Below are 15,645 nucleotides of genomic sequence, written 5' to 3'. Positions count from 1 at the left end.
TTTCCATGGTTACAAGCACGTGCGCGCTAGACTGAGACGGAGCGAAGGAGCCGAAAGCTCCACTCTAGTACAGGCATGCTGTCGTTGCTAGAATCTAGAAAGCATCCTTTCAGGTAGCATTTCTGTTTTTGTATTTTCTTGTGCGAACATGAAGTAAGCCGAGCCTGCCGGCCGGCCAGCCTGGATCCCGTCTGCCGGCGTCATAAAAACGAGCTAAAGACCCACGAAACACAAAAAGCGCTAATAGTCGTCTAAAAAAAAAGTCTCGAAAAAAAAAGCTTGACATCTAGAAGAAGTTTCATCTAAGCAGTTTTTTAGACTTAGACGTTTACTAGCCCTCTATTAGCTCTGCTAACGCTACGCTTGTATACGGCTAGAAAACTTCTGAGGTAGAACTTTTCTAGAATTTTTTTAGACATTCCTTTTTTTTTTTTCGAAATGGATGCCTGTAATATCTTACGCGTTTCAAGACTGATTTTTAGTGCTGCCTTTAAACCTTCTAAAGCTTTAAAAATGTTATAGTTCATTTTTCTGGTATACACTCAAAAATGAACTCAAAGCTGATTTGCAATGACCCGAAAAATGAGCCCACATTACAAGGGACGTACGGCTGTAGTAATGAGCCATAAATACATGTGCTAGCACACTTTTCAGTCACTGCGTTACTTTTTATTGAATCCAGTGCATACACCCACACAAAAAAAGAAAGGGACCAGGAAATTAATGTTAGAAGCCACGGAGGAGGTAGCTTCACTGGTTTGGCTGACATTACAACGGTAAGCACTTGGATGGCGGGAAAGTGTCCAGCAGCAACCAATTGTTAAATCAAAAATTCATTCGGCCCCGGGCCTTGTTCACAACGGATGCGTTGATGATCAAGTTGCTGTGATGTGGACGGCAGTGAAGAGCTCGCTAGGTGTTCCAAATATCGCTTTTCTTGCAAGGAGGATGCCAACTAGACGGTAACAAGGGGAAGTCAAATCCAGCTCTGTTCTGCAGCCTGTAGAAGTGAAAAATATTAGAGTAACCAAAAGCACAGTCAGTCAGGTGCATGTAGAATGGCCAATAAGGAGTCGGAAGCAAATAAGACCAGGAAATGGCAAGAGTGACAGCACAGGCAATAAAATAAGCTAACCAAAAACATATATGCATATGGTATGTCATTGCAAGCGGCATTTCAGCAAAGTGCTACGGCTCACCATAAACTCAAGAAGTCAGTCACTGTGGAGGCCTTTAACAGAAGCAAAATTCAAACAGCGTGCATGGACACTGAAAGCCAAGCAGTCAATAGCAAGTGCACTGCCTTACTGTGATGCACACTGTACTCACAGAACCTTTTAAGCTGCATCTTGCAAACGGGCTTTCTCTTACCTGCAAGATGTGACCGAATCAAAAGTGGTTGATGGTTGACATCTAGCACCGTCGCACGAAAACATAGTAGAGATGCTGCTGTCCTGGTAATACCTGCATCACTTCAGTATACACCAGAGATGGGTTAAATCTTGGACCTTTCCTTGACAGCTACACAGGGGCACATCTGAAAGATAAGACAAATAAAAGTGCGTGTGTATAAGGCTCCTAACACTGCATTGCCAAAAAAGCCCTTTCTAATCTATACGATGAAGCTCAAACAGCGGGCAAGAGATTACTTACACCACTGCACAAGAAGCATTTGTCCAGATTCCCACCTCAGAACTGAAGCAATCTCCAGGCCAAGTCTTCTGAACAACCAAGTAAAAGGTGCTGCGATTAATTTGCGAGAAACTAGACCAGGTCCTTGCTCCTCCGGCCAACAGTCGGGGTTCTAAAGGACAAACAAATAATGGGGCTTGTGGAATGAACATTAGCAAACAGCCTAGACCTATACAAGAAATCATGAAGTGAAAGAAAAGGTGTCAGCTGCAAAGCGTGCTTACCAAAACTTGAGAAGTTGAGCAGGCAAGGAGGTCCTCTGAAAACCACTGTTGAACAGCCTGTACCCAAAACGAAATGCACACAGTGAAGCAGAGACAACGCCAGCTGTGCACGGTGCAATGGTTTTCCAAAAAATAAAAGCTGCCATGCCTGCAATGAGCCGTAGTACTTCACTGCACTGTCGAACAGCCTGCACACATATAGAGCAGCACCACTGAGTAAACTACCTTTGTGCCGGGGCTCTCAATCGTAAAGAAATAAAAGCTTGACGCAGTTAAGATAACCAAAAACTGAAGGCACAGCGCACGAAGGACAGGACAGGTCCTTCGTGCGCTGTGCCTTCAGTTTTAACAATGTACCGACTAGCCCAAACAAATACCTTAGTGAAGATAACCAAAGCCTTTTTAACACGAGTTTCACTGACGGCAATCACAGCAAGGAGAATTGGAGAACACAGGTGGCCAGATGACAGTCCTTGGCAAGAATAAAACCCTGCCAGAATGCAATAGAGCACAGACTTTAATCAATGTCTAGGAAAAAATACGCGCCCTATCAACGTACGCTTAAACAAAGCTGGTTGGTTCGAAGCTTTGTCACGTTCACCTTGTCACCGCCTTGGTAAAGAAAGCAACTCGCATGCGAGAGCAGCCTAGCTGTATCCACTTAACAAAAGCTCAAATAGCACTTTGGTATATAAAGCACTGGCTGATACTGTTTTGTGATTTGTAAACCAAAGGAGTGACACACTAGCCGACCGTTCAATCAGGCGCGTTAGAGGCTTAGCTAAAGCACGGCCTACACTTTCATCACAGAAGAGAAATGGAAGGTTACTTACTTTTGCGGAAAACGAGGCTCACATCTCAGTGCAACACTGGTAGTAAACGATACCGCAGGAAAAGGGGAAACTGCGAACTGCAGCGGCGTGAAGTGCCAACCAGCGCGGAAAAAACTGCGCAGCGAAATGTACATACAACGTACGCAGCATCCACTTCGCGCGCGTAGCTATCGCTAGCCTCTGCAACGCTAAATGGCCAAATGAAGTACTAAATTTCTAAACGTAAAAATAAACAAATCATCAAAGAACCAAAAAACAAACTGAATCTAATACTTTCATGTAAAACTAAGCACTTGCAGCTTGCACTAAGATTTATTTCTGCTTGAAGCGGTTAAAACCACTTTGACAAACTAGCCTGCATCGCCACCGTGCGGATCGACACCAAGCAGCAAGCTGCGGCGTGACTCAAGAAAGATTATTGCCTCCAAGATCTGCCGACACGATAGCGCGCGGGTGATAAGCGAGCGAGCTCGGCGAAGGCAGCGTACGCTGCGCCTGTCAACCCGCGTGTTGCCGCCAGCTAGCCGAGGCGTAACAGAGGCGTTCGCAACATGAAGCAAATTTTTTCGCTCGCGTAACTACCGTCGGCTTTCAGGGCCATTATTTGTTACCTAAATCCAGCCTTACGAGTGGCGGGTTAGCTGCACTCGATGTGGAACGTGATTCGGGCTCCGTAGGAGAAAACGCGCTTTCTGTGTTCGAATACAAAGAGCGGTCTTTGCACCGGCGCGCCTGCTCTTCGAAACGTCAAGCAGGAGAGCCATCTAATTTATGCGCCGTAATTTACAGCATGTTTAATCCACGGCGGCAACTCTCTGCTGACTGCTAGGCGCGTCTCCTTGACGTGGTCTCAAGTTCCACGTGTTAGAAACAAGTCTAGAAAACATCTTACTACAGATGTTTCACAGAAGTTTCACAGCAAAACATCTGACTGCAGATGTTTAAGAGACGTCGCAGAGGAAACTTCTTCTTGTCGACATATATGAGACGTTTGAACGCAGCGCAAGACGTTTGTAGTCATTTGGAGCTGTTCCGAGACGTTTGTAAGACGTTTTGTGTTTCGTGGGGAGTGTTCTTGACGTAAGTAATAAAGCCTGGGATAGGAAAATGAGAAATATATCATTTCTCTGGGTCACTGGCCAATACCGAGTTGCTGGTAAAAGGGACAACTTTGGCACGAGCGAATTTGTTGCGAGAACCGCCTCGCAGCTGCCTCTGGCCCGACGGGGTCCGGCTAGACTGGCGCCCGCTAGCTCTGCTGCTGAGGGCGTAGCGGAAATTGACCACGCTATTATTTTATTGCGAGATGATGCTGTTGACAGAAAAGCGGTGTGAAGAGTAGGCCTTTGATTATAGCGCAGGCGCCTTCCGAAGCGCCGGCCGCTGCGGCTTCGACGCGAAACGAGCTGTAGGCTTAGCGACAACCACGGCAGCCAGGCAGCAGCAGAGCTCGTCGCCCGGAGCGCCCACGAGCGGTGCCGTTGCCGTAAGCTCGCAACATAAGCAGGCATGCTTTGTCGCTGCTCGAGTATAGCTGGCAGTCTTTCTGATAACAAGGCGATGCCGTCTTTCCTTACGATATTTGTATACCAAGGCAAGTAGCGCTGAGGAACTGCTGCACGGCGGTGAAGTGCGACACAGGTTGTGGGTGGAGCTTGGTGGTGGTGGAAAACATTTATGTACAGGTATAATACAGGAGGTTATGCATGAGCTGACCCAGAGGGGGCCAGCCCTTACAAATACTAGGTGGAGGTCCCTAGTTAGGGACCCCAGTGGCATCGGCCGCCGCCCAGGCTCGCCCGACCAAGGCCCGTTGGGCCTGCAGGTCAGAGCAGCCGAGCAGGGTCGCCTCCCAGTCCTCCCGGGTTGGGTTGGGGTGAGGGGGGATAGCAGGGTGGGAGGGGCAGGCCCACACCATGTGGTAGATGTCCGAAGACTTCTCCGCACAGTGCGGACAGCTGCCCGAGAAAGAAGGGTCGAAGTGTTTCAGAGCTGCCGGGCACAGCAAAGTATTCGTATACAGGCGGAGCAGAAGCCGCTCCTCCGCCTTTGACAGACCTTTACACGGGCGGGAGCTTGGGCAGAGCGGCGCAGCAGGAGGTCACGAAGTTCTTTGGTGCAAAGTAATAGCCAGCGCCTCTGCTGGGGTTTTTTTTTCTAACAAGCTTTGAAATGCTTTTGCGTAAGAAAAGATGGTAGTTTTTTTCAATTTAATATAAAAGGACACAACAAAAGATAACATATTTTTGCTAACGAACACAATTAGCTTGTCATTAGTTGTTCATCCAATCATAATCGCCCGCCAGCTGAAGTCATATACGCTGCAAATATCCCTGCTGTAATGCTGAAAGGCGATGCAGGTACCAAATATAAAAAAAGACCACCGCTGTGTGCCGACACCGTCAGTGCCATGATTTTGGTTCTCGAGCAACTTAAAATATTAAATACAAAAATATGCGTGTTATGACAGGTGGTAATAGCGTCGCCATAACTCAACAATTACAACAAGGAAGCAAAACAATGCACTCAGATTATGTTGCAGGGCCCCTATAAGCAGCCCATCAGTAATAGTTAAAATGTTAGCTATCAAATATTAGCTAACTTGCTAAATAGCACTTCTTAGCTGTACTCTTATGTACTACACCGCTGACAGTGCTATGCCGAAAATATTGGCAGTGGCTTAGCTCTGCTATGCCGGATATACGTAACATAAGGTGAGGGCGAGGTGTCCACATCTCGGTGGACACCTGAACCAGAGAGAAGGCGGACAACTGCTCTCTGGGAACAGTGGACACCTCAACCGTGCTTTAAGCTAAGTGACGGTAGTGACAGGTGTGCGCTGCATGCGTCGACATTGACAACGTTGTGCCACAAACGCGGCGCTAAAGCCATAGGCCGTCGGCGTTCGTTGCGTTCATTGGCGTTGGCGTTGACAACGTTTTGCACTCCGATCATTTTAATGGAAAGGAAGTGCAATGGCTCCCTGGGTCAGTGGACGCCTGAATCGTGCTTATAGGTACGCGGGCTGATGAGAGAGAGATGTGGGCTGCAGGCATTGACAAGGTTGGCTAGAAACGCGGCGCTGAAGCCATAGACCGTCGGCGTTCATTGTGTTCATTGGCGTTGGCGTTGACAACGTTGTTGTTGCGACTGAGAGAAGGATAAAAGAAATTGGGGGGGGCTTAGCTTTATTAAGCCTGGTAGGTTGCGAAACCAAAAGCGCAGCGCCTCCAACAGAAGGAACGCAGAGCGCCGCGTCTACAGGTCACGCGTGGCTACCGGCCGCCGCTGCGCGACGGCTCGACTTGTTAGCCCATCTGTCACCTTATATGACGTCACGTTTTGACGTCACTAGGCATGACATGACGTCAGAGGTCATTCTAAACGTCACGCGTGGCTACCGGCCGCTGCTGCGCGACAACTCGACTTGGTAGCCCATTTCTCACCCTGGTATGACGTCAGAGGTCATTCTAAAGGTCAAACATTGCTACCGGCCGCCGCTACGCGAATGGCCGTTCATGAGCGCAGTATTGGTTTCGCAATAAAAGGAAAGTGCACGGGTGCCGCCTGGCTCGAGCCGAGCCACCACCGCTGCCACGTGCAGATAGGGGAGAGTTAAAAGACAAGAGGAAAGAGTGGAAGAAGTGACGTTGTCAACGTATTACACTTCGATAATTTTAAGGAAAGGAAGGCGAGGGCGCGCGGCGAGGCACGCCAGCTGTGCGCCGTGTGACGTCATTGCTCCTCGCGCATGCACAGCACGGCTCTCCAGGAGCCACGCGAAACTGCTCAACCTCGGCCAGTGTAGCTCACGCTAGAAAAAGCGCTCTAAGGTGCACCGACATCACACGGCGCCCGTGTGCTGGGCGATGTCAGTGCACCTTACAGATCCCCAGGTGGCCGAAATTATTATTGCAAAAGGAATACTACTCCCAAGAACGGCCTTTCGCGTGGCGGTGGCCACTTGGCACGTTTGAGAATGACCCCTGACGTCATACCATGCCTAGTGACGTCACAGCGTGACGTCATACCAGGAGCGAGAGACGGGCTAGCAACTCGGCTCGTCGGGATAACGGCGCTCGCTTGCCACGGCGCGCCGCGCTCCTCTCGCTAGAGGCGCTAGTGACGTTATAGCGTGACGTCATACCAGGAGCGAGAGACAGGCTAGCAACTCGGTTCGTCGGGTAACGGCGGCCCCTTTCCGCGGCGCGCCACGCCCCTCCCGCTAGAGGCGCTAGTGTCGTTATGGCGTGACGTCATACCAGGAGCGAGAGACGGGCTAGCAACTCGGTTCGTCGGGTAACGGCGGCCCCTTTCCGCGGCGCGCCACGCCCCTCCCACTAGAGGCGTTAGTGACGTTATAGCGTGACGTCATACCAGGAGCGAGAGACAGGCTAGCAACTCGGTTCGTCGGGTAACGGCGGCTTCTTTCCGCGGCGCGCCACGCCCCTCCCGCTAGAGGCGCTAGTGTCGTTATGGCGTGACGTCATACCAGGAGCGAGAGACGGGCTAGCAACTCGGTTCGTCGGGTAACGGCGGCCCCTTTCCGCGGCGCGCCACGCCCCTCCCGCTAGAGGCGTTAGTGACGTTATAGCGTGACGTCATACCAGGAGCGAGAGACGGGCTACCAACTCGGCTCGTAGCAACACCACCTAGACGGCGCGCCGCGCTCCTACCGCTAGAGGCCCTAGTGACGTTATAGCGTGACGTCATACCAGAAGCGAGAGACGGGCTAGCAACTCGGCTCGTCGGGGTAACGGCGGTCGCTTGCCACGGCGCGCCGCGCTCTTCCCACTAGAGGCGCTGCATATGCAGTATAAAACACCTGCTTTCGCAACCTACCAGGCTTAACCAAAGCTAACCAAAACAGAAGAAAAATTTCCAGGCTGCGGTTTCTGTATCGGCTCTGCAATCACCAACTTGGTATCAACGCGCGATTGTTCATACATCCACGTGAGGGTCGTCAAACTCGGCACTCCCATCTTTACAACCTGAACCAATCTTTGCGCGTACTAACAGGTTTAAGAACTCATTTTTTCCACGCACTGTCTCCCAATGGAATGCACTCCCAATAGAAGTTTTTCCGCGCATGATGTAAAAGTTTTCGAAGAACGTGTACGAAAAGCTTTGGGTTGATGTTACTCTTCGCTTTTGCTGATTCATTTCTTTTTCCTTCTTTTTCTGTGTTTGCACTGCATGCTGCGCGTTTTATACCCTTTGATTGCTTATGATTGCTTGTGTTGCTTTTTTGTGATTGCTTGCTAATGGTGGCGCTGAATTGCGTTTACTTATGACCTGTATTGCCCTCCTGCTTGGTATTCAATGACTGTAGTATGTTTTAAATAAAGAAAAAATAAATAAGCCCCCGCCAATTTTTCCGAATACCTCCACACGGCACCTCTTTCTCTCTTTCTTCTTTCACTCCTACCTTCCTCCCTTCCCTTATGGCGCGGTTCAGGTGTCCACCGAGATATGCGAGAGAGATACTGCACCATTCCCTTTCCGCAAAACCAGTTTGATTTAATTTATATTACTCAAAAAACCTATTTTTAGAAATTCTGTAAAACCTTAGGTGAAACACCCTGTATATCTACTCCGATATATCCGGGATCATGTGCGCTGAACGAAATTCTTTGGTGCGGGCAGGAAACGGCGCCGTTGGCCTTAGAAGCACGCGCGTGTTTGGCCACAAGTGAGAAACAGCTGCAAAAAAAAAAAAAAAACGTTCGCTTTACGCGCTTTTGGCAATGTCAGCCTCGAATGTATCAGATTGTAGCAGAGTCACCTTCACACGTGTTGCGCTGACATTCATATATGCTGTTCAAGGGGAAAAAAGTGCAACAAGTAAGGTTTAATGACTTTCTGTTCCAGAAACAAAAGCTGTCGTTAAAGCTGTTTCAGTTTTCCTTACAGGATTATTGGAACTGAATGAAAATACCACACTCCAGCTCTGGCGCATGCAGTTGAATACATACCTCTGTAACTATTTTGAGCCCGAATGAGTGTACACGGAGTTTCACGTAATTTGACGCAAAGATTTAAAAAAGCTGGCTGCAACCCACGACAAATTCGTTCCCATCACGTGGCGCTCCTGAGAGTAAGTTTTTTAATTTCGTCTAATTAGTTAATTATCTAAGATTCGTTATGAAAATTTTAAATATTTGCTTCAAGGCCAGGCGCTTTCCCTCAAGTTGTAAAGGAAGTTAAGAAACAGCCGATCCAGTTTTTTGCCGCAGCGTATCTCCTACGTGCCCCCACCACCCTCCTTTTTTTTTCAGCATTTGAACACCTACAGACACCTCATTTTATTTGTATATTTTCTTTTCTGTATGCATGGACCACCTCGCGGTATTCATCTACAGTCGCTACATCCGCTCATGCTGTTTCAGTTTCGGTTTCATGAACCGAACGATGGCTGCGGTCTTCATCCGTTACGGGCCCGCCGATTACGCCGTAGGTGTTCTGAGGTCAATTGGGACACCTTTCGCACCAACCTCGAAGATCTCTCTCTGCAGTCATCTACACTACTTATGGACTGCATACAAACTGCGCTTAATAAGGCTACAACTGTCACCTGGACACACGTCAATCGCCCGGCACCGGATGTGGGTCTGCTTAACTTGTGGGCGGCTCGCCGACAAGCGGAGAAGGCAGCCTCCCGAGACTCGGCTTCTGCACAAGCACGCACAAGGCTGAATTATCTTACGGCCAAGGCTCGCAGATATGAACGTGATCTGTCGCGAAGGCAGTGGTATGCGTGGTGTGAGCAGCTTTCGACACAGTCATCGAATGCTTCTCTGTGGCGAACATTTCGCGCTATGGAACACGGTTCCCGTCGTCCTGACGCAGCGGCCACATCATGCTTCGCTGCTAACTTAACTCCAGATGATTTCGCAAGAGAAGCAGCACGGAAGTTTTTCCCCAAGTATGATGTGTTGCCTCCAAGGATCACAGGGGCCCCCTTGGCTGGCATTCCGGCATATGTCGATAGGCTACCATCTACAGCCGACGCCGAGGGAATAGCAAGCCCATTTTCCATGCCCGAGTTGCTTGCAGCAATAGATGAGGCCCGTCGGAAGACTAAACCCGGCCCGGACTCAACTCCGTACGAGGCGTACAAGAACTTGAGTTCCGCTGTACTCCCTCAACTCCTCGCTACCATCAACAAGGTATGGGTAGAAGGCGTCGCACCAGAAACTTGGAAATCGGCTATTGTGATCCCCATCCCAAAGCCGGGGAAGCCGCCGACAGACCTTGGTAATTTCCGGCCTATATCGCTTATGCCCACTTTGTGCAAGCTTACAGAAAAAATGCTTGCCACAGGACTGTCGTGGTGGCTTGAGCACCACGGTTTCTATCACCCCGCCCAAATCGGGTTTCGGACGTCCATAGGTACAGAAGATGGACTGGCTGTCTTGGCGTCGACAGTTATAGCATCAACTCGCAGTCACAATGTGCGTACCGTAGTGGCCATGGACGTTGAAAAGGCGTACGACAATATCAGTCATGCTGCTATCCTGGAATCCCTTGACATGCTGCATTTCCCCGTTAGGGTGCGCAATTTTGTAAAATCCTATCTGGAAGGCCGACACTTTGCCATACGCCTCAGTGATGAGGCCGTTGGATCTTTCGTGCCTCTTCGTGGCGTACCCCAGAGATCTGTATTATCGCCAACATTAATTAATATTACTTTTATCCCCCTTGCTTGGCGCTTACATGATGTGTATGAAATTAAGTTTTTATTGTACGCTGATGACATCACTGTGTGGAGCACACACCGCGATCTGTTGACTCAAGCCTCCGCCCTACAATCAGCCCTAGACATAACGTCGACTTATGCTTCTTCAATTGGTCTTCAGCTTTCAGTGAGCAAAACTACGTACGTGTCAGTTGCCAACCGCTGGGGACGCCGTAAACTCGCTGCGACACCAATTCGTCTCCATCTATCCGGAACTCCACTTCAACAAAGTTCGACCGTAAAAATCTTTGGCTTGACAATACACGGGTCAGGAACAGGGACTGCTTGGCTTTCTCGAGCTAAAAAGCAAGCAATTCAGGCGTTAGGTCTGATTAGGCGCATTGCTCCTAAAACAGGCGGTGCCCGCTCTCATGGTGCGGGCGGTTGTGCAACCGCGCCTTGTTTACCAAGCCCAATTCCAGCATTTGACGAGGGCTCAATGGGATCGCCTTGAAGCTGTCAATCGAGAGGCAATGAGGGTCATCACTTGCCTTCCCGCATCACCCCGATCGTGGCGCTCCAAGAACATGCGCAGCTGAATACACTAGATGAGCTGGTGCAGCAAAGACGGGATGCTCGCCGGCTCAAGTCTAACCTTACACACGCAACGTGTGCACTCAGGGCATATGCTTCATCGCACTCCATTCTACAGCCGCCTCCACCAGTTCTCCCTCCCTGGCATTTTGTGCAGCTAAGCGACAACAGACCAACTGATCAACGTCGGCCATCATCTACCCTTGCGGCGGCGGCGTCGCTTCGCGAACGAATTACACAACAAGACGCCCATCTGCGGCAGGGCTCCATCGTTTTATACGTTGACGCAAGCATCCAGGCCTGCGAAACCGCTACTGCAATTTACTGCCCTTCCAAAAGCCTGCCGTGAATAAAACGTCCAGGTTTCGCTTCCCGGAGCCTTTCCTCCCTCCTAAGCACCCCCGCCCCCTCCATGCCCCCTAAACCCGCACCCGCTGTCATTAACTCGACCCCATCATCGACACACACTTCGAGCACCCCTCCTGCAAAGAAACAACGCACCACAGACGCCACACCCACTCCCGTGCCCCTAGAAATAGACGCTAAATTAGCAGCACTCGAAGCCAAATTTGACCACAAACTAAAAGAGCTAGACGCACGCCTCGAGGCCAGATTCAATCACCTTGCCGCCACCCTCACCGAAAAACTTGAGCAGCGCATGGACGCTATGCTTACCAAGATGATGGAGCTCTTGGAACATAATCTTAACCATCGCTTCAACCAACTTCAAACCCCCTCCACTCCCCCCATCCTTCCTCCGCAAGCACAAACCACCTATCCTGAGCCACACATACCAATTGACACCCGTCTTACTTCCATCCTCAATCCCCCCACCATCCAATATGGCGGGGGGGAACCCTAATTATCTACCCTTTTATGCGAAGCATATTACTAGAGCTACACTACAACCCGTCGAGCGCGGCAGTGGAGCTACCATTGACCTTTAGCGTGACCACGTGACACCACGTGACAACATGACGTCACAGCAGAGGAGAGATGGGCTGCCGGCTCGCGCGGTCGGCCGCGGCGGTGGAGGCTCCACATCAGAGGCGCGGCGGCTGACCACGTGACAACATGACGTCACAGCAGAGGAGAGATGGGCTGCCGGCTCGCGCGGTCGGCCGCGGCGGTGGAGGCTCCACATCAGAGGCGCTGCAGCTGACCACGTGACGCTACAGCAGCGGTATAAAGCTGAGCTTGCCTCGCTCTCCGGGCACTTACGAGGCGGCCAGGTGTTGGGATGCCGCCTAGAAGCAGGGCTGATTTGAACGAGAAGCGAAAGCTTCAGCGTGCCACAGAGACCGATGAAGAGCGGGATGAACGTCTGGCTAAGCGGCGTGCTCAATATGCGGCTCGGCGACAACGTTCAACAACTGAAGAACAAAGCGAGGAACTTTACCAAGCCTAGCCATCAATATGCTTCGCATCTGACTAGGCTTAACCTTAGCTAAGCCTCAGCCATTTTTTAACTTGGAACTGCCGCGACTTCCGGGCAAAGCGCGCGCCTCTGCAACTTCTCCTTCCCACCATCACACCCACGCCCCATATACTACTTCTACAGGAGACTGCACACCGGGCAACCCTCCCCTGCTACACATCTACACACTCGGATACCACTAACACACCCAGGGCGTCTACACTCATTCACCGCAGCCTCACCTACAAAACTCATCACATCACGTCTGAGACGCCCTGCGTGGTCACAGAACTTATACATCCCACACATTCACTTCCTTCTATATTTATAGAAAACATATACCACCCCCCCGTCCCTGCCGATGGTACCGCTAGAATCACTTCTGCGAAAGCTACACCATCTAGCAGGGAAACATCCCATACTCATCGGTGGGGACTTCAACAGTCAGCATACTGACTGGGGATACACAACCACGACACATCAAGGTCGCAGGCTCTGGCTGCTCTTGCAGAACCTCCAACTCACTGTGCACAACACGTTTCAGACGCCTGCGCGGATCGGCAACAGTGTCAGCATGGACACCAGTCCTGACCTGACGCTGAGCCGCTGTATCTGCGGCGTTACCTGGAGCAGAACACAACATGCACTGGGCAGTGATCATTACATTATACAAATCCCTGTCCCTTACAAACCACCCGTCACGCAAATACAATACACAAACTCATTAACTGGGATGCATTTCGCGCTGCACGCACCGCCCTCCTAGACACTCCCATCGCAGACATCGACGAATGGGTGCAGTCACTCAAGCATAACGTTCACCACAACACGCGAGACATTGAAACTACAACGGAAACACCTACCCTTGACACACGCCTAGCCCACCTCTAGGAGGCTTATCACAGCATCCTGGAACGCTGGAAAGGCAACAAACACAACAGAACGCTTAAGAAGCGGCTGGCCGCACTGCATACACAAATCCAACAACACTCTGAGGAGCTCTGCCGATCCAACTGGGGACAGATATGTGACGGCATCGCCGGAAACCTGTCCAGCAAACGCGCATGGCAACTCCTCCGACACCTCATTGACCCCACGCGCACCAAATCAGCAACACAGCATCACGTGACACGCCTCACACATGAACACATTGACGATCCCGACACCCTTCTAGACACACTTCAAACCATGTACACATCTCCAGGCGGCCCCATACCTTTACCGAAATACACAGGACAAGCTAATCCAACACTCGACACCGACATCACGGAGACGGAAGTCAGAGCGGCCCTCCTGACGCTCCGCGCCAACTCCGCACCTGGTGCAGACCAAATCACAAACTCCATGCTCCGTAATCTGGATGACGAATCGATCACCCACATTACGAAATACTTCAACCAGTGCTGGATGGAGGGTAACCTCCCGCAGTCCTGGCGCCACGCGAATTTAATATCCATACCTAAACCCAACAAAACACTTACACTTCAAAACCTTCGCCCGATTTCGCTAACCTCATGCCTCGGGAAGCTCCTAGAGCATGTTGTGTTAGCGAGACTCACAAGTCACATGGCGGACAACAATCTTTACCCGCATAGCATGGTAGGATTTCGCCCCCATCTATCCGCACAGGACGCCATGCTGCAACTCACACACGACATTTTCGACCCGCTTCTTCCGGGTCACACCAAGGCAGTCTTAGCTTTGGATCTCTACAAAGCTTTTGATCGCATTGAACATCAGGCGATCATGACTGCTCGTGCGCGCACGTATGCCTACATTCAAGCATTCCTCACTGACCGCACAGCTGAGATACACTTCGGCCCTCTGTCTTCCCCCTCCTACACTCTTCAGAGTATCGGCACCCCTCAAGGGTCCGTCCTTTCCCCCTTTCTCTTTAACATTACCCTCATCCCCCTCGCCCGAAAATTGGCCACTATTCCCCACCTGAAGCACACTCTTTATGCTGACGATATCACCCTGTCGACCACCCACGGCAGTGACGGCGACATAGAGAACACCTTACAGGAAGCAGCCACCCTCACCCAAAATTACGCACGGACCATCGGACTCTCTTGCTCCCCAGAGAACTCCGAACTCTTCCTCATCCGGCCTAAGAACCACCGCTGTCCCCGCTCCCCCATTGCCATTGAACTGAATGGTGACCGGGTACCTGAGGTTGGCACCCTCCGTGTATTGGGCCTGCACATCCAGAACGATGGCAAAAACACCACCACCCTCCAGAAAAGATTCCTGTGGTTCTAATTTCTCTGGATTTCAGAGGAGGATTTGATAGTGTTTGGCATCCTCTGGTTTTACATTTTTTACGAAAACATCGTTGCCCTCGAAATCTATATTCCCTTCTGGAGTCTTTCCTTCATAACCGCCATTTGACTTATCAATCTCCTTCTTGTACTCTTTCTGTGCCTTCTTCCCTCGGCAGTCCGCAGGGTTCACCACTTTCGCCACTGCTTTGGAACATTTTGCTATATGATCTCCTAAACCTTCCTGTGCCCTCACCTATCCACATTCAGGCATATGCAGATGACACCATTGTACTCATCCCTGGCAAAACTAGCCGCGAGTTGTCAACGCTGGGCTCAAATGTTTTAACTTTAATCCAAAACTGGTGTACCACGTTCCGCGTTCAGGTAAACCCAGAAAAGTGTTCTTATGTTTTGTTTTTTAATGGAGCTCCGGCGTTACACAAGCGTAAGCCGACTATTCGACTAGACACTTACAGTCTCAAGTGTGAACCGAGTATTAAATTATTAGGTGTTGTCTTTGACTCTTACTTAAGCTTTATTCCCCATGTTAATTATTTGCAAACGAAAATTCTTGCATCTACCACCAAGCTCCTTAATTGGTTCCATTTCCATTTTCGTGTTTATCCTTCTCATATGCGTCAAATTTATCATTAGGTTATTCTCCCTACAATTACCTATGCCGCCCCAGCTTGGTGGTTTCATTGCCCCCTTTCTCGGCCAAGAGATCGTGTTTTATCGCTTCAACGAATTCCCCTTCTGGCTCTTACTGGTGCCTTTCATACTACGCGAACCGCTGTCTTCATGTTCTTGCAAACGTTCTTCCTCTGCCTATCTATCTGGACCAGTTATGCGCAGAGTTTATGCTTTTCACGTTACGCCAATCCGTAGTGTACGGCAATAATTTTTATGATCCCTCTCACATTCAACCTTTATTTGATCCCTG

At 50.3% G+C, this 15,645-nt stretch overlaps 1 protein-coding gene across 8 annotated transcripts; it reads right to left on the bottom strand.

Moving 5' to 3' along the window:
- Positions 1-647: 647 nt before the first annotated feature.
- Positions 648-3,083, bottom strand: LOC149360510 (uncharacterized). Of its 8 annotated transcripts, none has more exons than XR_016288327.1 (6): positions 2,294-3,079; positions 2,065-2,104; positions 1,917-1,973; positions 1,654-1,804; positions 1,372-1,537; positions 648-1,000 (listed from the first exon to the last, which is right to left on the bottom strand). XR_016288327.1 is itself a non-coding variant. In XM_089569302.1 (6 exons), exons 1-5 carry the CDS (start codon positions 2,881-2,883, stop codon positions 1,470-1,472), a joined length of 450 nt encoding a protein of 149 aa, XP_089425428.1. In that variant the 5' UTR covers positions 2,884-3,083; the 3' UTR covers positions 648-1,000; positions 1,372-1,469. The 8 variants fall into 8 exon arrangements, 3 of the variants coding, with proteins under 3 accessions (XP_089425428.1, XP_089425430.1, XP_089425429.1); XM_089569302.1 differs by having other exon boundaries at positions 2,750-3,083; XM_089569304.1 differs by having other exon boundaries at positions 1,689-1,804; positions 2,750-3,083.
- Positions 3,084-15,645: the final 12,562 nt, after the last annotated feature.

Source organism: Amblyomma mixtum, chromosome 2 (assembly GCF_055824585.1).
Source record: "Amblyomma mixtum isolate Tamu chromosome 2, ASM5582458v1, whole genome shotgun sequence".
NCBI lineage: Eukaryota > Metazoa > Arthropoda > Arachnida > Ixodida > Ixodidae > Amblyomma > Amblyomma mixtum.
The sequence above is the reverse complement of the archived record's forward strand: the minus strand, read 5'-3'. Positions and strand labels throughout refer to the sequence as shown.